The 26101-nt window shown below is 41.1% G+C and overlaps 1 protein-coding gene across 8 annotated transcripts in view; it reads left to right on the forward strand.

The window, feature by feature from the left end:
* nrxn2b (neurexin 2b) overlaps positions 1–26101 on the forward strand; it is a 623496-nt gene that overhangs the window by 349032 nt on the left and 248363 nt on the right. For all 8 annotated transcript variants that reach the window (XM_076725432.1, XM_076725438.1, XM_076725436.1 and 5 more), the window contains 2 exons: positions 4373–4546; positions 8754–8873. In XM_076725432.1, the coding sequence (XP_076581547.1) occupies positions 4373–4546; positions 8754–8873 (294 nt within the window). The remainder of the gene's footprint in view (positions 1–4372; positions 4547–8753; positions 8874–26101) is intronic.

The raw sequence follows: 26101 nt of genomic DNA on the forward strand, positions 1-26101 counted from the left end.
TTTAATGAAAGCACTGAAATTGGAGCAACTGTGTAAGGTTTTCTCCTGTGTGCTATTGGCCAGTTTTTCTGACCAAATAATGTATATAACACAGCCAAGAGATCTACCCATTACATCGAAGAAAATAAACTTACAAAGTATCAAGAAAATTACTAATATTTTTTCAGTCAGTGCTTCTGTTTGCTAGAAGTTGGGAATAACCGTCATGGTTCCTGAGGTCATTCACCCAACTCACAGATCAAATTTACGGCTCAGCAAAACTAGATATATGAGGTTTTCACAGTGTGGAAGACAAATGAAAGCATCATCTCAGAGATCTGTGTTTCACTTAAAAATCCTCCGAAAAGCCTGATTGTGGAGTGTAAATATTAAGTCAGTGTGCTCTTCCAGATTGTGCTGTCAGAGGCTCTCCGGGGCTCCATATCATAGCATCCCAACTCTTCCCAATGGCTCCTGAGAGGTCATTATGGTAACCGTAGAGATGTGGAGGTGGCGGTCCCTGGCGATGTCTGGGAGGCTGTAATTGGTCCCGTCTTGTGGATGAGCTGTTCAGCAGCGCAGGCATTCATCACTGCTGGGACAGTGCAGCCAGACCAGGACACAGTTTCTGGCTGGGAGGAAAATGATTACTCATAGTTTTAACCTGCCCGCTCCAGATCGCTCTCAAACTCTGCAAGCCAAAAAATAGAGGGCAAGTTGTGTAAATGGCAAAGTTAAAACATTCAAATATCAGTTTTATTCACATCACAAAATCACATCCCACAAGCACTAAAATTATTCAGTATCAAATGCTTAACCATCATTGTGGAATAACAAGTACAGAGCAACTTATATGTTTGTTTTATTTATTAGATGCCAAAGTTGAAAAATAATCCTTTTTAAAGGAGGGCTACTTTTTGTCTACAAATATAAAAATGGTTAATGTGCAAAACTAGATTATTGATTTTGTGAAATAAAATTGTTCTCCAGGATAAATAGAAAAGAAATAATACATAAAAAGTTTGCATCACTCACCTGCATGATATTCTCTATGACATGCATGCTAACCTGGCAGCTTTTAAGATGTTCGGGACTGGAGCATCCGCAGTAAACATCCCTAGTGACACTGCAGCCATGCCACATTTCAAAACAAGGTAGATAAGTTGTAATGTATGCTGCTGAACAAAGTGTTCATGGCCCAAATGAGCAAGGAAGTGCAAACTTTACCCAAAGAAATCTGTAATTCAAATGAAAGTATCCAACTCCAAACTGAACACAATGAGAGCCCAGTTCTCTGAGTGGGTTTGTGTATGTGTGCTGCATATTTATTCATTTCCTGTAATCTTTACTCCGCTGAAAGAAAGCAAAACTTGCATGACTAATTTTTACAGTACATCTGGCGCAGCCCTCCCTGTTCTGTTGCCTTCTCCAGTTATGCAGTCAGCCAGTGGAATCTCAAATGTGCTGTCGACTTCTGCAGGAAATGCACTGTTTGTCCTTTTGAGATTAACTCCATGCCGATAATGTCATATTTACTAAATGGTTCTTACGGCCGCGATTTCGGGACATCGCTCAGTCAGACAGCTAATGAATGTGTTGTATTGATTATAATGCCCTGGAGCCCCAGCTGGGAAATATGAAGTGTCAAGTACTCATTAATTCTAGAGAGAAGTTGGCAAACATCATTGACTCATTCCATTACACAAAGTCCACATATAATTGACCTCGTGGCTCATTGCTTCCCTGAGTGCTAAAATCAAAAGTTCCAGTTTTCAGCTGTGAATTTTCTTTTTTTTTTTTTCGGCTTTCTGATGGTCGTATCTTTGTAGCAGGATCTCACCCCTGTGTGAAAGGTTTTGCTGGATGTTCATTTTATGCCTCCTTAAAGATAAAGGGTAAAGCAGGAGTTTTGATGATGAGGAGTGCCTGAAGCATTTCAAACCGTGTTTATTCATATGCACTTACATCAAAGGCCTCTTTGTGTTTTTCATAATTTTACTTGGCATTTTCCCCACAACTCCGCAGAACAGAGGCCTGAGAGAGGAAAAGGGAGAAAGAGAGAGAAAATAATTGGGCTTTAAAGTGGATGGATATTTCCTTTTATGTTGTAATGTAAAGAGACCTTAATTGTGCTTGAGCGCAGAGATATCCCAAAACTCAGCTTTATCATCTCGCTGAGGCTACACAAATTCTGCTTCCCTCATGAGAAAGAGCTGCTGTGTATATTCTCCTCCTCTCCCAGAAGAGTGCCTTATATTGACAGGCTCACGGAATAAATCTTCCCAAGCATCAAAAGTCAATTCCAGTGCTTCAGGCGTGATGCCACACAATCTATTCATGTAGAACTGTAAGCTACTTCTTTGAATCATGTAATCATCAAAACATATTCTCAGCGCCTGTGCAATGACAAACATTTTGTCAGGGGACATCTCTCAGGGGCATACCTCCCAACATTCACACTGCTTAGCTTCAAAATATCAATTCTCTGTCTCCTGGTGGCTGTAATGTTTACTGTCTGCTACTTTCATGTGGTACTGCACACCTTTACGGCAGATCAACAACTACACTCTACAGGCTCTATATCTAATCCATAGGAACCCCATATGTCCACAAATGGATCAAAAATGAGCTCATTTAGCCTTTCACAACAGCAACACTAAAGAGAACACAGGATAAGATATGTAGAGACATAATTCATTCAGTGTGAGCTCGTGCGTGTTCATCTGCACTCTTCTCCTCAGTGTAACATGTTGTTATTTGCATGTTTATTAACATTTGAAAATGAAGTGTTTATGGTATTCATGAATGTGCCACATGAACAAAAGGCACTATCACTTCTTATATGTAGTGGTAGTCTCTAAATGAGGAGCATGTTTTCATGCAGTGTGACATCATTGGGGCCTATTGTATTGAACCTATAGAGTTATATGAAGATTTATACCGTGACCTCCTCCCTACAATGAAATTATTGTTATATATGTGTGAGAAAAACCACTGGCCACATTCCCTTTTCCAACAAATATATTTTCCCTTTTGACCATCTTGCAATGTATGTCTGTGTTTCTCAGTCTTGGTGGGAAAGTCAGTCTTTCCATCTCTTGAATCTCTTTGATGATTTCAAGCCAATTACCTCCTGCAGGAGGGTCGATCTGCAACCATTTACGAGTGATTGCTTATTTGGCTGCTGCAGTCAGTACTTTCAGCAGGTGTCCATCATGTCCTGTTATTCCTTCTGGCAGACTGCCCAAATAATATGACAGCACAATTAAATTATTGTTATTATTTGTCTTTACATTTGAGATTTTCATCTCGTGTTTCAGTGGCGCACGAGTTAATCGACTTATCTAACATCAATATAGAATGCACCAAGTTAAGTAAAAGATCATGAAAAGGAAATCGTGTGTAAAATGCTATTGAGTAAATCATGAAGAGTCACTACAGTGAATTTAATTCTGCACTCCAGATTCTTTTTGTACAGTTATGTGAATGTAAGTGCAATTGAAATGTAATTTTGGAATAGTGAGATTAGGAGGTCACAGAAGACTGAACACATTGTATCTACTCCTTACAACTGTAATAGTTATGTGAGAAAAGAACAAAATGAAAAAAGAGAACTAAAACTGTAAATTGTGCAGGTAAGTGAATTAAGTGTCTGGCCAAATGGCAAACAGTCGATGTAATACACTGAATTCTGCGGAAATATTTGTTGTATGAATTCCTTTTCTTCTTCATATTGTTCAGATTGGGTACTGAGCCTGTGTTTGAGGCAGATGTGACCATGCATCCATAATCCATGTCACAGTGTCAATGTCATGTCAATACTGCAAATACAGTTGTAGATTTTTGCAGCTTTGTCCACAAAGGTCTGTTTCCAGTACAGTGTGTGAAATATTTATGGAGCGACCTTGTCATTTACAGTAAATCACATGCTTGCAGCAGCAGCAGCAGCAACAAAAGGATTAATTAGACTCGGGGTTGCAGTGATGGGAGGAGGAATATATTTGAAAAAGAGAAAAGGCTATTGTATGTGTAAGCCTTTTTTCTGCTTCCTTGCCCTGACATTTAAATCTTTCTTTGTTTTGTTGCGGAACTTGTTTATTCATTATCTCGCTATTGGGTCATTTTACGTTTGCCTCCCAAACACTGATATGTATATTAATGTTGTTATCTGTGATTAATCTTTAAAGAAGTTTAATTGAAAAGACTTTTTTTGAATGTGTTTAATTCTCTTAATTTGTATTTATACAGAAACAAATGTACAAATGTCACAGACTATTTTCACATTTTTGTGTTACACAATGCTGTGTACTGGTAATCAGAATTTATTGTAGACCTCACTCAATATAAACTCTTTCTATTTCTCAGCGGTGATTTGTTTGTGTGTGTTTTGCAGGGGAGCTGTACATCGGTGGCGTGTTGAAGAACATGTACAGCAATCTGCCCAAACTGATCGCGTCCCGGGATGGGTACCAGGGCTGTCTGGCCTCTGTGGACCTGAATGGGAGACTCCCTGACCTGATCGCAGATGCCCTCCACAGGGTGGGCCAGGTGGAACGAGGCTGCGATGGTGAGTGGTGGAGGCAGCTGTCTGTCACATACGTACAGACTTTGACATACAGTAATAGTCAGAGTCATACTTTCCATTTAAAAGGGACAATATTTAGCTTGAAAACCAATGTGTCTTGCACTTAATTGTAATTTTTTAGTTATATTCCCATAATTACCAATGACGTCCATCTCATGTCCAAAGGGAAGGATAAATAACAATTGTTTCTCCTGTGAATCAGCGGGGGGAAATCAAATGGCATTGATTTCAAGTGTACGTGTGATCATTCGGTGTATAATCCAGTGTTCATGGCAATAATAATGTCAACTTTTCAGAGATTTCTCATCAAGGATAGCTCCGTTTGAAACGATGACTGATAATTAGAAGGAGAACAAGTCAGGAGTGGGGTTGGAATCAGTTTTTGCACAATTAAATTTCAATCTGTCATTCGGAGGTGCAGATGAAAACAACACCTAGTACTTGATTGATAAACATTTCAGGTATTAATAATATACTGTGTCAGTTGTTACTGACAAAGGTGAAAACATTATTTTCTAATGATTTTAGCTGATATCTCACAGTTTCTTCCATGGCCTAATTAAACACAGAGCTTTTGATGAAGACACACCAGTACCGTAATTTGGCGCATTTTTATGTGGCTGTTATTCCCTGATGTTGACCAGTAACCCCACCCAAATACTTCCAACTCTGGACGGTCTTAATCTAAGCCCTTGTCCTCTGTATATCCTCTCTATTGCTCTATAAAACCTGCATGAGGGAGGTATCTCTCTCCTCTAATGTTATTGTCAGTGTGGCTAATCTCAGCGACACCCCACCCTTGTTGGCTTTTGCCTCATCAATCTTGCATTTGTTGTGTTTTTACCTCTGGTGTGCACAGTTCACCACTACATCTCAGACTGCGTGGCTCCAGTGTCAAGTAGTTAATTCTGGGTATAACAGTGGATTTTGACTGTAGCATTTCCCCTATACACTCCCCCTGCCCCCCGTTTCACTGGCGTGCTGAGTGTCGGAGAGCGCTGACTTGATTTCCCCAAGGGCCACACTGGCCGACTCGATGCGGCACTGATCCAGCCCCCCCCCCCCCCCCCCCCCCATCCCTAACGCTGCTACTTCTGCCAGCCAGCCAGCCAGCCTTATTACCTGCCTACAGTTATACACCACAATTACTTTGCTCTAAACACAGTTCAAAACTGCATTAAGCTATAAGATTGACTCCTCCAGGCACCCACAATGGATGCTAATATTAGTTGATGATTGGATGTGCCATGAGTTATACTGTAATTGACCAATTTCGGAAGGCTGGACCTTTTGACAAATAATAGTATACCTAACCTCGAGGTTGTTGCAGATCTATGTATTCCCTTGATGATATTACAGGAATACATCAAATACAATTTAGACTGCTTATCTAATCTGCTGTAATCAAATTCAGAATTATTATTCTTTAGCAGATGCAGAGAAGACAGGGAATCAGTTAAATTACAACTTTTATATTTAATCGTTTTCTAGTCTTGTTTGATCTTCTCTAACACATAAGATCCTGAATTCCAAAAGCAATGGCAAGAGAAATGAAGATGACTTCTGCAAAATACACTGTTGTCCTGGGTATGGATCACTGCCAGAGTCCTGACCGACTTGGTTCTGAGGTCAATGTTAGCTTGTGGACTGGGGATCCAGAGCGGTCAGAGGTGGCTGCTGGTCCAGTCTCTCTAGACCTGAGGCCAAACAAAGGGCAGAACATTGAACTTGTTCTTGTTGCTCTCTACTGACTCAGCGGATCACAACAACAAAGAACAAGACAGGGAAAAGGAAAGGAGACTGAGACCCCGAGAGTTGAAGTGCAGGTACATAAACAGTGTTGCTGACTCACTGCAGCTCAAGAGGGTAGACATGAAGAAAGGAGACCAGAAAGTGTGAAAAAACATCTATATCGCTAAAATAAAGCATAGTAGTATTAGTAGTTGTAAACATCATAGCATGAATAGAAGCAGCAGCACAGTTTTAATTACTTTACAAGATTAATAAAACACTCAAAATAATTTGCAGATTTTGTAAAAACCATTAAAAAAAAAAAAAACATTTAAAAAAAAAGTTGAAAATGCCTCCTTTGAAAATTTTTTTCATTATGAACCAACATGCTCCAGTGAATCTGTAGTTGGGTTCTCTGGCCTACTCTACGCTGCTAATATTGCAGCAGATGTTTCAGTTGTAACCCAGCTGTTACTTGTAGACACAGGTGACAGCAGCAAGGGAGTGAAGACGTGTGTTCACTTTGGGTTTTTCCAGCTTATGTGGGGCTCACTGGCTCCCTGTACTGTTCAGGATTTTCCTGAACGTTTGGAGCAAACAGCAGATGGAGTGTATCGCTCCAAAAAACCCCCAAGACACTTAAAAACTGGTTCTCAGGCAGCCATTCTAAAGGTAGCGTTTGGCTGATCAATAGCTGAAGGAAGAGTGAGGAAGTGATAGCATGGCTTGGTTATTAATTATAACAATATGCTTAATTAGCTTCTCAAGGGAACCTTTCATTAGTGAGCAATTAATGGCACAATTAGCCTGACTAGGAACGACTAACAGAACGAGCTGATAGAAAGGAAATGACATTGAATTGAAGTGGACATTTTGGAGCAGGAAGTAAAAGCTCTCATAGATCAGTGATTTATTTATTTTTTATTATTTGTTTTCTGCTGATGTTTTGGGGGGTGGGGGTGGGGATGGGCTTTTTTAATTGGGCCATTTGTAAATGGCACAGTGAGATGTCTGTTTATCTATGTGGAAACAAATTAGTTTGGCACTGAACCATGGGTCTTTGGAAATGTTTGTGTTTAATTGAGATTTTAATGAGAATCCCCACCACCACCAACACGACAGCCACCACACACACACTTATTTTTAGAACAATTCTCTTGCCTGAGACTTGATCTGCATCCTAATCTCATATCTATCATTCTGTTTTTTTTCACCCTTCTAATTTTGAGAACAAATCCGGTTTTGTTGGGAAGAATCCTAATGATGATCTTCTTTCATTTTCATCAGTCGTATTAGCTTCTAATAATACAGAGGCAACAAAGGCGACAATTGGCAAATTATTTTTCAGGTCATGTCTGTTCATATGACAGCGCCTGTGGGGTCAGTTGTATGTATAATCTGAAGGGGAAATATGAGTTTTCAGGGCAGTCTGTCATACATACCTATCTGAATAAGTGGCTCGAATTCCACAGAGAAATTACAACAGTGGAGTTTCTAATTGACAATTTAAATGCCTTTAGTCATCTGTGACGTGGGAGGGAACAACAAGAGAGAGCATTCCCCCACCCCTCCAAAACCCCCACACACAACACACACACACACATAACACACAGATTTGGTGGAGAAGCAAGACTACTAATTTACAGTGCAGCTGTGCCCCTAGTCTGGTGATTACACCAGGTCTCAACCTTGAATAAATATCAAATTTGATCTGAAAGCGTTACTAAGCGCCATTAATCAAATGACTTGTAGTCTGTGGATGAGCAGCTAGTGTGTTTGGTTGCAGCTGTCGGGTCTTTTAATATGGATTTGCAAGTAAACAATGCTCTGACAACAGAGTTAAAGAATAGATTCACCATTTTTCAAGTCTGTCTTAGTTCTCACGTGAACACTGAAACAGGTTTTGCTTAATAATGTCATAATTTCTCTCGTCCATGCTGGCCATTAAAACCCCTTACTTTAACATATTCACTTCATTTGTTGGACTGCTGACACACCACAGAACAGAAGGAATGATTACATCAAGAAAAACCTGTTTCAGTGTCCATGTGGGCACCTATTGTAAAACTCACATTAAGGGAGCATTGATTTATCAGCTTATGAAGTTCACAAGGCTAATTGGTTAAAACATCCACCAGAAACCAACCCTGGTTTAACGTCCCTAATGCTCGCCTCCTTTCAACCAACCGCACAGTGAGCTGAGGGCAGCCAAAGGTGTTGTTTCTCTCTGAGAATGACAGCACTGTTAGAAGAAAACCTTTCAAATTAGAGTCTTTGAATGAAACTATCATGTATTTCTAAGTAGAGCTTTTGGAAGTATCCTCAGCTGTCATTGCTAAGGGAGGTGAACTGCCAGCAGAGCTGCCCGAGGGTTTTGTTTCTGGGTCAGACGTAAAATGCTATAAATGCTATAACACGCGCTTCACTAGACACGCTGAACTATGTCTTATGCCCTCAGGACCCAGTACCACCTGTACGGAGGAGTCCTGCTACCATCAGGGGGTGTGTCTCCAGCAGTGGGAGGGCTTCACCTGTGACTGCACCATGACGTCCTATGGAGGTTCATTCTGCAACGACCGTAAGTGAAACCTTTTTAGTGACTGCTGTGATTTGAATGTGTGTGGCTGGAGTGAGTGGTGCAGGTGGAGGTGTAGCTATGTGGATAGCTGGTGCTAGGACTTGCAATTGTTGAGTCATAGCTGCACGGGCAACTTTGCATTTGTGCTGTTGAAGTGGCAGCACTGTTCCCTCTTCAAATGTGTGAGGAATTGATCATCGGTGAGTCCAGCTCTCTCCCAATGAAGTAGTCATTTGCAGTGCTGCAGGAGACCATTTGTGTGAATCTTCAGGTTCCCAATTAGAGGAAATTGGATACTTTGCTCTTCTACGGTCTTAATTCATCATTGAAACTAATAAGATAGTTGCATTTTTACATACATAAATAACTCGCCTTGTGCAGCTTTAATAGCATCACATTGAAGCTTCACACATCGTCTCTGAAACAGCAAATTCTTTTCTTCATTAACCGCGACACTGAAAATGTTGAATATCAAATCAAAATATTAGTTGACAAGGCCTCTATACCTGCTTAACAGGCCCAGCTACACTCAACATTCGCTCCTCTGCTAATGTTCTACTACTCACGCGTTATTCATAGTTGGACGTCCTTGGAGTTCACTGAGAGATTGGCTCCTCGGCTCCTGAGGCACTGCTAACACATGCTGTGAGGAGAAACTGTGATTTACATCCCGTGTCCCTGCCATGTGGTCACCTGCTGGGTGGCTGGCAGCAAGGGAGTTCAGGAAGGGAAGCAAGGAGGGAGGGGAAATAGATTCATTGCAAGTGTGTTGTTTATTTTATTGGTGTGAATTGTTTTCCTACATTGACAGTATTTATTTACTGTTATTCATCTTTTCCATAATATTCATAGAACATTGGAAATGACCTCATAAAAAAATGAAAATATCCTGATTTCTTGTCACTTAAATGTGCTGCAAAACATGCTACTTCATGAATTTTGCAGAAATAGCAGAAATATTCAATTGTTTTACAAAAAGCAAAGTGTATACATTCATTCTTTTTTTAGACAAACTTTGATAGTAAATGATGTGTTTTGATGCGGTTTTTGCAGTGTTTGAATTACATGTGTGGCAGAGCTCAGCTTGGTAACATTGAGCTTATGTTCAATTAGCATTCAGGCCTCCTCACAGGCTTGATTTAAACAGGGGCAGAGGCAGGGTGACAGGCTAATAGACTTGTTTGCACAAGTCGTAGTTTGCTTATTAAGTGGTGGATGCTGAATTAAGCTGTATCACCCTCACCTTCTTTTCTGCTTTTTTTTTTTTTTTTTTTTCCAAATCATCCTGTTTCATTTGTGATGGAGTCTTTGACTGTTGCGTGTTGTTGCCATTGCTATGATGGCTTGCCTCGTTAGCTGGACTGGATATGAACGGGCATGACAGTAAGAGGACGATTAGTAAGGTGCTCCTTTGGCTCTTGCAAGACTCAAGCAAGGCGAAGGCGATAATAACGGCTCTGTCTGCATGACACACCGCACCAAGATAAGCAGAGACACCCTTCGCTCCTCGAGAGAGGAGAGCGAATGATGAAGTGAAGTGAAGAGAGGAGAGGGGTGCTGAATCCTGCGTTTGAGTTGTTGCCTGTGGGGAGCGTTAGCAGCTGTACTGTGCTGGTTTCAAAGATGACAGATAGAGGTGTATGGCACCAGGTGTGTTCTGTGGGAAGACCTAGGAGATGTGTGTCTGTTTTGTGAGAGAGTGTGTCGAGTCGGGGGGATGGACATCACCAGCAGCCTGAACAAAGATGTTGCATAACCAAAGGAGAATCTAAGTAGAGCCATCAGTCTACTCTACAGGCTTGTTAAGCAGTCAGTTCGAAATGATTTCGATCTCCATGGAAATCTCAGACGTGAGAGTATCAACACTACCACCGGTTTGTTATTCTTTTTGTTTCTGAACATACAATATTAGTATCATGAGTTCATGGCTGCTGTTTAAAGTTCACTCCCCCTATGGTTATAATGAGAATGCCTTCTTGCAACTTGAGCAATGTTTTCTGGGTGAGAGGTTGCCATATTACAGTATAACACATTGACGATATCTGAGAAAACAGCCAGCACTTCTTCCACATTTGTGGATCATTGATTTTAATGTCAGTGTGGTCACTTTCAAAATGAGACTGCAAGGGAAAAGCACTGTCAAAATTCATTCAAAACAACATGCAAATGTGACTTAACTAAAGATCTGGATCACTGTCCAGTTAATGTGTGCATGCAGCATGTCTTTTCCAAATGTGTCATACAGCAGTATGTCAGCCTCTTTCAAAGTGCGCATGCATTGTTGTAGCTGTTTTCTGTTGCAGCGCGCTCTTTCCTTTCGCACAGCAGCTGCACATCTTCAGACCTGCCCTTCTGTCTTCATTTCTGCCAGCTTGAAATGTTGAAAAGCACATTTCATCTCTGGACCTTGAGAGCCTGCCCCGACGTTAACTTTCGGCTCCTTCCCTTCATTGTCTTCTCTTTCTTCTTGTTGCATTTCTCTACTTCTCGCCATACAAGCAGCCTTGTATCCTTCAGCCTTTTCTGGGCTTGCCCAGTCACAGAATCAAGATTTTTATGAACATGCCAACCTTCGGGAAATTTTCCTTGAGCCTGCTCTGAAAACCAAGGTAGGACTTACTATAATGGGTAACATTTTTAATTTCTGTCTGAAAATGATGCTCCAGGTCTGGAGATCATGCATATTTTTCATTTATTTTTATTTTGGCAGTATAAACCCGCAGCTCTGCACAGGGCTACACTTTCATTTCACTTCTATAAAACAGCCTTTCCCCGCCGTGTGCACTTAAATTGTCTTCTATATATCTGAAATGGATAGCTTTGAAAGGCTTTAATAATTCCTTGTAGAATGCAAATAGCTTGTATCCTACTTTTCTGTGTCTGCATGCATAAATGAGAATGAGACTGATGATACACAGGTGCATGGGTTGCATCCCTTTGTAGCTCTCTGAAGGATACAGATATATGTCATCAAAAGAAGGGACAGAAATAGGGCCAGTAAAATTAATCACAAAGAACCAGCCTGCCACGTGATGTCACGCTTTATCTCTCTCTCAGCAGTCACACTGTGAAAAATACAGTGTATACATACAATATATGCACTCACACACACCCTCTATGTAACCTGCCAGACACACACTGGTTGCCCATATGTACTGTGTGTGCTCTCTCACACACACACATTCATGTACTTCCCTTTTCATTGGGACAAAAAGTGGAAATTATTTTAATTTTGCTTTCAAAGAAGAATGAAGAAGTTGAATAGAGTGATTGCCACTGCTTTTCATACTCTGTGGGGAATAAAACATTTGCATAATTATTCTCCCAACATTGCTCACGCCGCTGTTTGTGGATGTTCTTTGGTGGTTGTGAGACAAAGCACAGAGGTGGCCTAAGGTGCACAAGAGATGTGTGTGTGTGTGTGTCTTTGCGTGTGTGCCGATGACACTGCTCTATTAAAACAGCGAGATCCCAACGAAAGAGAAATTGCAGGTTCAGGAAAGAAAAGCTCAAGTCTAATTTCCTCAGTTTAAGTCGAGAGTCATTTGTTTCACTCTGAGTGGAAAAGTTGTCAGAATTATTGACAATATAGTTGTTGTTTACAAATGCTGACTCACAGTTGGATTGAGTTGATATCACACATGGACAGAAAAGGTTGAATTGTGCAGCATTTTTCAACATCGATGTTTCATAGCTGATAAACTGATGTAGTTTGTCTCTATTGACTGTGTATTCCCATACATGTTTGCTACCTGTGATACGGAAAACATTAGCACACCTGGAATGAAAATTGATCAGTTTCATTTGCTTTTCAACAGTACATTTATTTAGAAAGAGCTAATAATTAAGTCATTGAATCCAAGACTTGTACAGCTGAATAGGAGGTCAGGTGGCCTTCAGCAGCTGCTTACAAAACAGTGACATTAGCTCTGGTTTCAGCGGCATTTTAATGTCACATAATTTTCTAAATTCTGTTACATAGGCCTCTACACTCTGCCAAGAATAAAAGCTATTTAATGATCAAACTCACTTAATTTGATAATTTATTTCATCTGAAAATCCTTGAATTTTTAGAGCATCTCCAAGCGTATTATTATGTCCGCCTCTTTGAGAAGTCACGCATTCTGTCGTCCAGAGGAGAGGACGAGGGACAAAAGAAAAGTGCAGCCCATCGAGAAGCTCCTGGTGAAATGGGATTATCTCTGGTTTATCTGCTCTGGTTGATGCTGGTGATGAGGCCATGCTCAGAGCTGCCACACTGTGGATTTCTTTCAGACATTATTTAAAGCTTGCTTCCATGTCCCCCCCTCCGTCTCATTAAAAATTCAGATGTTTGTTTTTTGGCAGTATTGTCATTGTTTTATTCATTGTGAAAGAGGTTTTGCCTTAGGGGCCTCCACTAATGCTTTTTTTTTTTTTTTGGTAATGGGTCTGATCACTGAAGTTGTTTCTTGTCTATATATATAAAGAATGGATGCTAGGCAATGCATATGTTAAAAACATTTATATTAATGCTGCCTGCTATATAAGATTGGGTTTGTAAATTGAGCTGCATATTTTCTTCCCTCCTAAATTCCCTGGTCCAGGAAATTTTATTTGAGAGCTCCCACACAGCCCTGGATTGAAACCAATTGACTTGCTCTTTCCCCCCCATTCCCAAGTCGCACTGGACTGCAGTCTTCTTTTTTACTGGCATTGCTTATTTCTCAGCATCCACCTGACATGGCAGATAAGAAAAGACACCACTGAGGAAGCCCAGCAGTCTGATTTTCAGAAAGTTTATATTGGAAGTGATCACTATAGTGCGGGGCTATAACAGTTGCCTTTCACCCATGGATAAAGGGAGGCTGCACACTGCTCACTCTTGCTGAATAAATCTGTCAAGTTTCTATGTAGCAATGCTGCCGAGCAGTGCGACAGTTCAAGCTGCAATGGGTGGGTGCGTATGTGTACCCGAAGTAATTCAGAGGCTCCAATCCCAGCAGAGAAGCTCCCATTTTGTTGAATAGTATTGTTTGTACCTCTTCGGTAACCCCTTCTGTCGGTCAGTTTGCTCTGACAGGCCTACCGCGCTGCACTCCAGAGAGACAGGCAGGGGAGGTTAATACATGAAGCACTGCTTGGAGGAAGGAGCAGGTACAAATGGAATTGGTCTTAGGCATTGCTCCTTTCTACACACTAGTTTTCTGACTTTACCTTGGCGGCACCATTCAAACACAAGTACTCTCCAACAGTATTTTGTATCAAATGTGTCCCTTTTGTAAAACAGCCTCCTCTTTTCTTTTCTCATGAACAGCACACACGTCTGGGGCTGTGACGCTGAAAAGCCCATCACTTTAAATTGTAACTGTGCATTGCTGAACATACTGTACCACTATGTTCACGCACACAGACACATTCAAGGCACAACAAATAGAAAAAAGCTGTCTTATACACACGTACGCACACAAACACCAGAGAGCATTTGAAATTCAGCAGCAGCCTGCGGTGATTGACTGGTCTATTTGTCTCTGCGTAGCGTATAAGTGGGCCACTTGGTATTCTGCCTTATTCATCTGGAACCAACTCAGACAGAGATGCTGTGTAAGTGCGTGCTGTACGAGGGCTTTGTTTCTCTCTCGCTCTCTCATTCTCTGTTTATGTGAGCGAGAGAGCGACCCAGAGAAAACAAGGTGGAGAGGGACGGAGAGGGAGATGCTGGGAGGAAAGGGCTGTGTCTGTGCAGTTCTTAACTGCACGCATTGGCTGGGCGTTAGCACAACATGTGCATGTGTACAATGAATCCAGCTGCCGGTGCATAGTGCTGCCAGGCATACTAATTGAGTGCCAGTGTGTTTGCAATACTGCTGATTTCAATCTGCCTCCTCTCCCAATCCCTCCTCGCCATTTATTTATTTATTATCATCATTATTATTATTATTTCTACTGTTCCCGCACTCAGGAAAAAGATGACAGCATCAACTAGTCATCAGTAACGTCTGGCCTAGTATCATGCATGTAGAAAAAAATGCTAATACATCCTTAGTTCAGGACTTAATGGGTGCAGATTTGTCCAGCATTCAGTCCTATTTCATGCCTTTATTTGAAAAATTTTTGTTGGATCTTTGGTCTCTTATATTGAAGTACATCTGTGAAAATTAGCTTTCAGTAGAAACCTAACCTCTATGTTTGAGTTTGCATTTACTGCTGCTCTTCGTTTCTCGAGTCCTTTATTTATGCCATGTGAGGGCCATAACACTAAGAGAATTGACTTCAATAATTCTAGAAGACTAAGTGCGGCTCACTAAGTGTTACACTCCTTCCTTTTGCTAGCCTACTGTTAATTCTGACAAGCTTTATAGGTTTCAACGGACATTGGTCACGCCTAGCCCCTCTTGCAAACTCTCTTCACCAAACTTTAATGAAACCTGATTACTGAAACGCATTCACGCTCATCCTCTCCACCGACTCCACAGGTGATCATTTGCTTTGTACTTGGCCTGAAATGCAGAAAAACAAAAAAAAAAAATCAAACAAACAGATGGCCACTGGTCTCTAAAGCAAAATAGCCTCATGAATCCAGCCTCACTGTGTGTAATGCACTTGGTTTGGGCTTAACATTGATTGTGAGGCTGCTTGTTGTGATGAAGGTCACACCAGCTTCAACATGGACTCAGTACTCAACACAGCGTGGATCAGGACAGACTTAAAGGGAGGCTTTAGCCCTCTCAGATTCTCATCACCCGCTGAAATCACTCAGCCCAAACTCAGGAGGAATGAGTAACCCTAACCCTCTGATCCAATAAGGGAAATCAACTGTTTTCACCCAAGAAGCCGTCTGGGAGAAAGACAAGCGTGGTTGCGCATAAAAGCCAACTCATGGATTGTGTCTGACTAGCTTTTTTTGGCCCACAGTCTCTATTACTTCACACTCATTTTTGTTGATTGTCACTCCTCCCAACTCTCCTGCAGCTCCCATCTCCTCTCTGCGTTGTTTGCAAGCCGGCCCCAAAGAGCTGCCGTCCAGACCTAGCAATTAACCGCCACCTCATTAGGCCAGAAACGCAGTGTGAATCCTGAATAATTACTTGGCTTGTGTTTTTTTCAACACACACACACACACACGCACACACAAGGACCCTCTACTACTCAGTTGTGGGCTGCTCCAGAAAAAGGGATGGAGAGAGACTGGGGAGGTTGCAGCTATCTTCCCATTTGCAGACACTGAGTGAAAGCATAGGCAGAGAAATGAGAGGGTGGATGGAAAGCGGTGCAGAGAAGAGAGTGCGAGTGAGGAATGAAATAGTGTTTGGGCATGCAAAGGCAATTTTGGCTCCCCCAAAAGAGGGCAGGGCTAAGCCCATTGGACTTTAGAAGTCACCATGTCAAGAGCTTGAAGGGGATTGGTTGGGGGTGCATGGCCATATTCTTTGGCCTGTGGTGCTGATGGTTTTAGGTGACAGTATTAGCTTGGCTATAGTGCTATTCTCTGGCACTCATTAAAAATTTCAGGTAATGTGCGTATAGAGTGTGGAGGCAGTAGATGGTAAGATAAGGTGAAGATGTCTCACCCACAGTAACAGCAATAGTTACATTTACATTATCTGTTTCAGCTTTGAGCCCAGTCACACTCTCATATTTTTTAAAACCATCATCGCTGAAATCCTTTAACTTGAGGTTTCAGTGAACATTCTGTTCCTCATCTCTTTTCCCCAGAGTGTCTGTTTGTTTATGAGTCTGGTAGCTTTGGCAGGTAAGCCATAAATCTGCTTGTTTCTTTGGGTAAAATTTACCCAAAGAAACTTTCTTTTGGTCTTGATGAGTTTCTGTGTTTGGAACCATTGCCGATTTTCCACTCTTTGTTTTAATTAAAGATCAGATGAGCTTTTAAACCACAATATGCATTAAAGGACAATTAACGGTGCTTTGTAATTGCTTCGAGACCACTCCAGCCACTTGCAAACATTATCAAAAGCCTGTCACTGTCGGCTGGAATAGGAACAAGGGAGATGGGAGGGATATTTGCGTGCATGTGTGTGTGTGAGTCTGGACTTGGGAAAGAGAATCAAAATATAAAACAGAGTGAAAAACAGGGGAAAGCAATTATTTCTCACAGCCGCACAGTTCACACATTTCATATTAGACAATTCCTTTGTTGACGCTTTGTAAATAGCAGCGTCGCTCATCTGACTAGTGTCAATATTCTGGACCTGATTGAATTCAGTGGTGCAAATGCACTCAAATACCATGCACACCTTCTGCAATCGTACTGACATAAACATGTCTGGGAGAGATGTCCGTCATGTGTGACGTGCATGTGTGTGTGTGTGTGTGTGTGTGTGTGTGTGTGTGTGTGTGTGTGTGTGTGTGTGTGTGTGTGTGTGTGAGTGTGTGTGTGTGTGTGGATACATTTCTAATGCTACCACATTGTTACCCTGACGCCAATGATAGTTACAGGCAGGTGCTAAAAGGCTTTCCACCATCTCATTTATTTTCCATTTCCAGTCATTTTTCAGACTTGTCCAAACTCACAGTCAAATGGGATGAATATGTTAATCTATTAAAAGAGCTTTACTTGTGTTTTTTTTTCTCATACCTTTTATTGTCCTCAACTTTGATCATGTGAAAATGCAGAATTTTCCACACGCATCATTGTAAACATTGATGTTATGAGGTTCTAAGACATTTATCTCCTCTGCAATCGCTCCAAAACTTGTCAGGCAGTACACACCAGGGTTCATTATGGAATGTGTAATGACCAGTTTTTTATACATGAGTAAGATAGCTGCAACGTGTGTGGGATTGCACATTAGGGATAACTGTGCAGTTGCCACAGTAAGACCTGTGCCACGCCCATGTTTTGTTGCCACAGTACCTGGAGACAGAGATGGGAGAAGAGGCTCATCTGTAGAAGAAGATATCAGCTTTGCTATCATGAATGACAGCTGCAGTACAAGCTGGAGCAGTTTATCATTGATAGTGCTGACCACCTGAAATAATAGCTGGTGCTTTAGTGATGACTGCACTCCCAGAATACATTAAATATTGGATAATGCTGTCCACACATCGGATTTGGTGAGAGGGAATACTGCTCTGTCAGTCTAATTTCCTCATGTTCTCTCTCTCTCTCTCTCTCACTCTCTCGCTCTCTCACACACATTACAAACACACAAGAAACTGCAAGAATGTCAATGTTTCCTTAGGGCATCAGCATGGAGAGAGACCTTTACTCAAGTTGACATGGTAGATCATCAGGACTGACACGTACAGACGCGCACACACGCGCACACGCATACAAACGCACATCTTGCTTGTATTTATCCCTGTGGGGGTTGAGCTGTCGATAACTTGAGCTGACAGCCTCCTCTTCACCTTGTCTTCCTTCTCCATCCTGTCCTCCTCCTCAACTCCTCAACCTCCCTGCCCTTTGTTCCCTGCACAACGCCCGTTTTCCACTGCTGCTCCCTGTGGGCTGAGGGAATCCCATGTCACTGGTTACGGGGCTTATGCATTTAAAGCATGAAAAATGTAAACATTAGAACTATGATGTTAAATTCATTGTGGTCTTTCAAGTCTTCTCAACCCAGACTTTCAATAAGTCTTCAAGGCTGGGGAACAGTTGTGCTGAAGCCTTCTTTGCTATAAAATACTTCAGATTTTCTTCATATTAACATTATTGGAATTGTGTGTCTCACACCGATGATGTTTTTTTGGCCTTCTTTCACATTTCTTCTTTTGTATAGATGACTTCATGGTCATCAGAAAAGATTTTTGTGAGGAAAAACATTGTCAGTTGGCCTTTTGCTCTGTCCCCCATTTGTAACGGGGGACATTTGCTTCATTTGTGACACAAGAACAGTGACACCTTCTTGTCTTGCGCCATAAAGCAAGGCTTGGGAGTCAGTATAGAGGTACTAAAGTCAGACAAATGCCTTGCTTCATTTCCTCTCTTTTGGACCCATGGTAATTTCATCTCTTAATCAATGCTGCAGCAATAACACATGCTAACATGCTAAACATAGCGCCATAACAAAAGTACGATTAGATCAGAGATATGGATAAAAGAATAGACGATTTCTTGCCAGATAACTCGGCAGTGTTTTCCACAGCCCCTCTGTTTTACATGCTTCATTTTACGCATCATCCCCACATTGTTAGAGATGATGACGGCGATAAAGCTTTGAAATCAACAATTACGAATCAGAAAATACAATGTAATCAACTTTTCTGTGGATTTTGGAGGCAAAGAAATCAAACCCCAACCAAAGTACCAATCAATTTCTGACTAAACTAACATAGATTGAGCTTCTTGTTGAAAGATGCAATCTTTGGGCACTGCACGTTTGAGAACTCTGACGGCATCTTTGAGTGAGAATCCTCTATTTGCACGTTCTCCGGAAATAACAATTTATTATGTGTTAGCTGGAAGCTTAAAATGAAAGGATGCACTTCATCCGAAGCCAATATTATACTCGTCAGACATTTTTTTCCCCTTCCACAGTACCTCTTTAAAAATGGGAAAGGAGAAATCAATGGCATGAATGAATCCTGTAATGGAGTAATAGAAATACTCTTCATGTGCTTTGGCAGTACTTAAACGGTTGCACATAAATCCAACTGAAAGGACTCTTTCACGGAAAATTACATAAAGTCATGCAAAGTGGATATGGTTGGAACATATGATATGGTTCGTTGTGTCTTCAACAACATTTTCTATGGAATGAAATGTCTACTTCATGTTAAATAGAACACTAAAGAAATGGGTCCATATTACATGTAGCTGTGGTGCTTTGTTATCCAGGTGGTAATAATATGTTCTGACCCAACAGAGTTCACATTCTTGTAAGTTTTCTTGCGTAAGTGTGTCTTCATGAATGTAAGAAGCTTATATCATGCTTGTGTTTGTGCTTATATTCATAGATCGGGAGCATTATAGTGCAAACTGGCTCCCTCCTTGACAGTGGCTGTTGTATTTAGTACTCTGTTGGACTGAAACTACCATCACACATACTCTCCTCTGTCCCTAGACCAGTAATGGAATTCCCCAAGCTGCAACACAGCGGCCATTTTCAAGTGGTCCTGAATATGGTGGCTAGTGAGGTGATAAATGAAGGCGGCCGTTGATAAATCAGGAATATCCCTCACTCCCCTTCCCTAAAGAATGAATGTACACCAAGGTGCAATTCACTGCATAGATTCAAGCTGTGACATTTTAATTTTTTTTTCTTATCTCCAATTGCCTTTTGTCAAAGCACCGCATGGGATTTTCTAACATTGTTAGTATGATTGGAGAGGATTTGAGTGAGGGATCTTACTAATATTGAGTCTCACAAGAAGTATAGTCTTTCTTTTATTCACTGCTTTGACAGATCTGCTTTATAAAGCCTAAACATCAGTATAGGCGCTCCACTGTTTGCTTTTGATTGAGACCTTTCGACTCACAGCATTTGGCTTAATGAAGATGTACGGATGTTCCTGTGTGTCCGTGTATGGGTTTCGATGCAGTCGCTATACTGGGATGTGTTGTGTTGAGAGTCTCTCGACGTTATCACTTCATTTGAGCATCTTTGATTTCTGCACTCCGACGGATGACATGGGAATGGGCCAAGTACCGATGAGAGCAACTGAGAGAAAGTCTGCATAAGATGAGCCATAGAGAGAGAGATGGCACTCTTTTCAAAGCCGCCTTTCCTTAGCTGTCGAGGGAAAGTTTGACTTTCACGGTGGAATATATTAACAAGTGAGCCTTCTCTTTTCCTTTTAAAACAACTCCCATCACTGTCTGACACAAGTGAAGGTTTGTATTTTTTCATTTGAGTTCTGTATTATGAAAGTTCAGTGGCTCTGACCATGTAAGGCACCATAAACAGCGTTTGAATGTATGTGATACTTTCTTTAGGAAACTAGATCAAAGACGTACCCATGCAGCACCCCCACAGTTGCGTCATGTCAGTCCCAGATAGATGCCTTCATTTTCCCTTTACAGTATCTCTCTTTGGTCATTCTTCCCACTCCTTTCTGCCATATGAGACGCTATAAAAGTACAAAGTATGAATATTAATTTAGTGACACCCGCCACAAAATATTAACTGTTTTTATACTCCTTATTCATATTATCCATATAAATGCTTCAGAGGCAATTGCAGAATAATAATAATAATAATAATAATAATAATAATAATAATAATAATAATAATAATAATAATAATAATCACAGAATAATTCAGGTATTGAAAAGTGTATATCCCTCAGATAAAAAAAGGAAAACAAATGAATACATGTTACCAGGGTTCTAAATTAACTTTTTTGATCACCAGCCAATGTGGCTGGTGACCTTCTAAAGTTACCAGCCAATCAGAATTTCCACTAGCCAAATTTTTTCCCGGTGAAAATAAGAGAGATTATGAGTGCCACTGAATGCATTTGATCATTTTTGAAAAATGCACAGAAAGTACAACACATGAAACAAAATATACACAGAAAGTGCAAACATTTAATTTATACAAATAAAAAATGCTGTCAGATTTATTATTTTATAAAAGACATTTTTCCAGTAAGTATTTAGTATCATTACATTCCTAATAAAATGTATTTTTCCTTTCAACTTAAAGTGTTTTTGCTTTCCTTCTTTAATAAGAAATATATATAAGTAACAGCCATGACTTAAACACTTGCAAAAAAAATTGCATTGGTAATAAATTGAATTATGTATGTACAACTAGAAAACACAAATAGTGCAGCAGTCAGTACTGCAGACTCCTTCGGCTCTCCTGATGACTTCGGGCACTCATGGTCCTTTACTGCCTCGACTTTAAAATTATTAGTCCCCACCACAAAATTATACGTCTTGTTTTTTTCTTTCGTGTACATGCGGCATTTTCGTGATCAAACACAAGTCATTCACGACCTGTCAGCCATTTAGCGTTAAACTTTCTTTTCTTCGTTTCGCACGCTTTGTCGACATTCTCATCCCCTGCCTCCTTCCTCTTCTCGCCCCCAGACGTCTGTCCCAACCACGCATTTAGTTTAACTTTACTTTTTACTTTTAGCTAGCTCAGTCTCCTTTTTTATAGTTTATACGCCGCCGTTCATTCTTCTTCTTCTTCTTTGTGTTTCCGTGGTTTCTCGCGCCGGTTGCACTACAAACTATAGTGTGCCTGCGCACAGCCAATAGGCGTCTTGTACGTCATCACGTAGCATTACGACCGTGTTCATGGGAAATGTAGAACGGACTGTCCGGGAGACAAATGACCAAGAACTGTAGAGCGGCTCTGACTGACATGATTGCCTAATGCATTACCGGCCAAATTGGCTAGTAAGTTTTTATTTACACCCGCCAATATGAATTTTAACCCGCATTTGGCGGGTTGGCGGGTGTTAATTTAGAACCCTGCATGTTACATAATAGAGATAGGACATACTTGGTGGTATGGTGCCAAAGCTGGAGGCAGTGTTTGATCTTAATGGAACAGTGAAAAATAATGTTGTAGACCTTGGGATTGGAAACTGGATTTGCATCCCATCAGAACTGTTTTCTCTCTTTCTAGTAATTGAGGCATGTGGCAGGTGTGTGGTTAAATCATGTTTGATCCGATCTGATCTCATTGTGTTTTGCATGTTGTCTGTTTCTTGTTCTGTCATTCCTCATTCTTTCCTCCTTGCTTGTTGTCACTGTGACTTCCCTGCTTTGGGGGCAGTAGCTGTATCTAATTGCTGGCCATAAGGAGATTATACACAGTCTAAAATGTATACGCTGCAAAACTCCGCACAGAAAATCCTAGATGGCATGACACACAAAGGAACTACTGCTATCGTGGCTTACTTGTCCACCTACTTTCCATTTTCATTCGCATTCACAGTCTTGTTAGGGTCCAAGCCCTGAAGAGGCAGAACCTTATTCTGAAATTAGTATTTCTTTTTTTATCTGCTGCATCGTCTCAAATTGCTTTGAGCTGGAATGAGCTAGAAACATTGAAACACGACCCTATAACTGGAAATAATGTGAAAGTGCTTCCCTGGAAACATGAGCATGAGCCCAGTCGGCCATTGTGGCACTGCAATTAAGGCCTAAAATTGTCATTTTGGAAAGACCTCACCCTTAACACCACAAATTTGATTTACTCAAAAGTGAACATATAACCATACATATATCCAGCTCTACAGAAAAGTCTCTTGGACCATAGATGTCCACCATGATGGATTTTCTGCCATTTGAAAAACAGTAATGTGAATTACAGTTGTTGAATTTTGACTGTATCAACACCAAAAGTGGTTATAAAGCATCACAGGACTGCAATACACATTTCTGTTATAAATAAGCAACATTGATCGAAAAACATGGCGACCATTAACCAATTAACTTCGCAAGCGGCAGGGTTTAGCAGGAAAATGGTCATACATCATGGACAATTTGACCAATCACCATAAATCTGGATATGTATTTTTCCTACCGAAGTATTTTGTTGGAATCCGATGAAGGGAGCACAAACAGTGGAACTTTGAATGTGCAATTATTGAGATGCTGCAGGCTTTATGACGATGGAACCAGTGTGTGATTGCTGGCACTCCTTGTTTCAATAGAATTCAACTAGCTGAAGTGACTTTGCTCACCTTTGTGAAGCCTGGAACCCGCTAGTTGCTGCCCGCGGATTTAATTTTGCCTCACTGACCTGCTTCCTTCTGCTGAGCGATAAAGGGCTTGAACCTGGAATCGCTGCTTGAGGCTAAATTTTTGTTTTTTACTTAGTTTTTTTGGGCTCTGTTTCTGTCGCTTTTTCCACCACAGGGAATGTTTGTATACAGATTTAATAATTGAGCAGTAAGTAGTATAACAAATTCACTACCAGCTCACATTTTAAGACTTTGCTGTCTTCTGCAAATCAAATATTCCATTTGCTTTGGTGTTAAAAATGAAAAGCTTCCTACTATCTCCATGTCTCCTCATCTCTGCTTCAGTTTCATAAGAATGATTTGGAAGTCACTCCGGATTTTCTGATCCTCTCTACCTTTACACACACACATCACACACACACAGACACATAAGTCTAGCCCACCGTGCATCTGAAGAGGGCCAGGGATCGATTGAGGCCAGGCGTATGAGCATAACAAAGTAGACAAGTGTCCTTGAGCCGAGCAGAAACCACATTAATAACCCCCAGTGATGACGGCCCACTTCTCCCCGAATGCAGCCATTCTGACGAGCTGAAAACGCATCTTTGTAATACTGATAATACATGCGTTCCAGCAAATTTGTTTTCTGGCACTCATCAGAGAATCAAGAAGAATTTTAATCGTGTTTGGGATGCTTAGGAAGATGCAGCTGGAGCATCCGACCTGTCTCCATGAATCATCATGTTTCTGAATACGCAGCTCTGCATTCTCTCTGGTTGACAGATCACTCACAGCAGATGTATTGTATCTATCTTGTGTATTCCAGCTGTGCTTTCTTGTCTGAAAGTTGGCTAAAAGTAAACCTGAACCTCTTCCCCACTCCCTTGTCTCCCACCCAGTGTTGGCACTTCCTCTATTATTCATGGCGAGGCTGTTCTTTGTAAATAGAGTAGCTTATGCCGCCCAGTCAGCTGGCGTGTATCGGAAGGGACCATAGGCAGGCCTGACAAAACATTCCCACTGTAAGAGCTTTTAAAAGCTCAGGTAGGAGGGAAATTAGCAGAAGAATGACACAGTGAAACAAAATGCTGTATCAGCATTAAGGCTACACCCCCATCGCACACACACAATGCACAACCAGGAGCCTTAGCCAACCCACGCTGTACAAACAAGACCGGAAAGCTAATTTTTTACCCCCTACCCCTTCAGATGGTAGAAAATGTGCTTACAGCAGCAAGGCTGTTGAATGATTTATTTGGCTTGCACTTGTCCATTTGTGTGCTGCTTTTGTTGTCTTAATTCATTCCACTTTACTTGAGATTAGCCACAGAATTTATCAGTGTTTTCAAATTCAGGTGAGTTTTCGGGATGTATTTCTTTTTTTTTGTTCTGTTCTGAAGATGATGTTAAGTGTAAAGACATGATGATGTGACTTACTCCTCGGTTATTCATATCATATTATCATATTACTTTTCCGTTGTATCTGGCAAATCGGAGATTTCAGTCAAACAGCTTCCCTGTAAAAGCAGTCTTTTATGAAGCTCGACGGCGCTTTTGCAATACACCATCACCATCGGTGGTTCTTCCATCGTGGCTGCCACCGTTGTTGTCACAAGCCTCCCTGTCCCCTCACAACAATGAAATGGCTGCCTCTGATCTGGAAAGCCACTGAGCGAGGTTGCTCTCCACCTTCCCGTTCCATGAATGAACAGGCTTGAGAATAACCGTCCGGCTACCTAGAGGGGAAATGAATTGGAAATCACATGCAGCTCTGGGATTAGCCTGAGGGCCGTTTAAATTTCATTGAAATGCTGTGAAAGAAGAAAAAGAAGAGTTAGAATTGAGTTTTTTTTTCCTTCCCTCCCTCTCTCTCCTCTTTTACACCCCCTCCCTCTCTCTCTCAACCCACACACACCACCAAAACTCCCTGTAGTTCCTACAATTAAATTTAGCTGTCCTAATTCCTTTTGTCCCCTCTGCACTCTCTGCCGACAGCACGTGCTTTGTCTTCCTCCCCCCTCATCACGTCTCTTTTTATTCCTTTCAAGTAGGCATTGATGTAAATATTATGTTACCTGTGTAGCCAGTGTAGTGTATGTGTCAGGTAGCTCATTACTAAAGGACCGGGGCTGCTGCATAGTAATCTCTCATGTTCTGCCTCTCTCGTGTGACAACAGATCATGCACTGTACATAAAGATGAATGGGCAAAAATGCATTTCAAAAAGCAGTTGGGTTTAAAGTAATTTAGAATTACATTAGATGTTACCCATCATACTGGAAAGTAATGGTTGGCATTTTCGCCCCCCTGCTTTTAGTAACACTTGCAGTTGTTTGGGGTGCATTAAAGTTTTATTTTTCTGTGTATTCTTTATGGAAAATCATAAAATACTGCTGTTACTCAATGAGAAATGTCCCTCTGCTTTCCCTCAATGATTTTCTGTTTTATGGTGAGCTTGACTTTCCAATAGATGTTTTACAGACTTCTAAATTAGCCTATCTTCAGTACTTGCCACAGATGGAGCATGCATGAGTAGTCTGCATACAGGCATTAAGTGTGTTTCGATCTAAAAGCCCATCAGCGTGACTCTCCCCAGTGTGCAAATATGCATACGAGCTCACGTCCACACCCTCTCTTTGC

The sequence above is a fragment of the Chaetodon auriga genome, chromosome 24, assembly GCF_051107435.1.
Source record: "Chaetodon auriga isolate fChaAug3 chromosome 24, fChaAug3.hap1, whole genome shotgun sequence".
In the NCBI taxonomy this organism is placed as follows: domain Eukaryota; kingdom Metazoa; phylum Chordata; class Actinopteri; order Chaetodontiformes; family Chaetodontidae; genus Chaetodon; species Chaetodon auriga.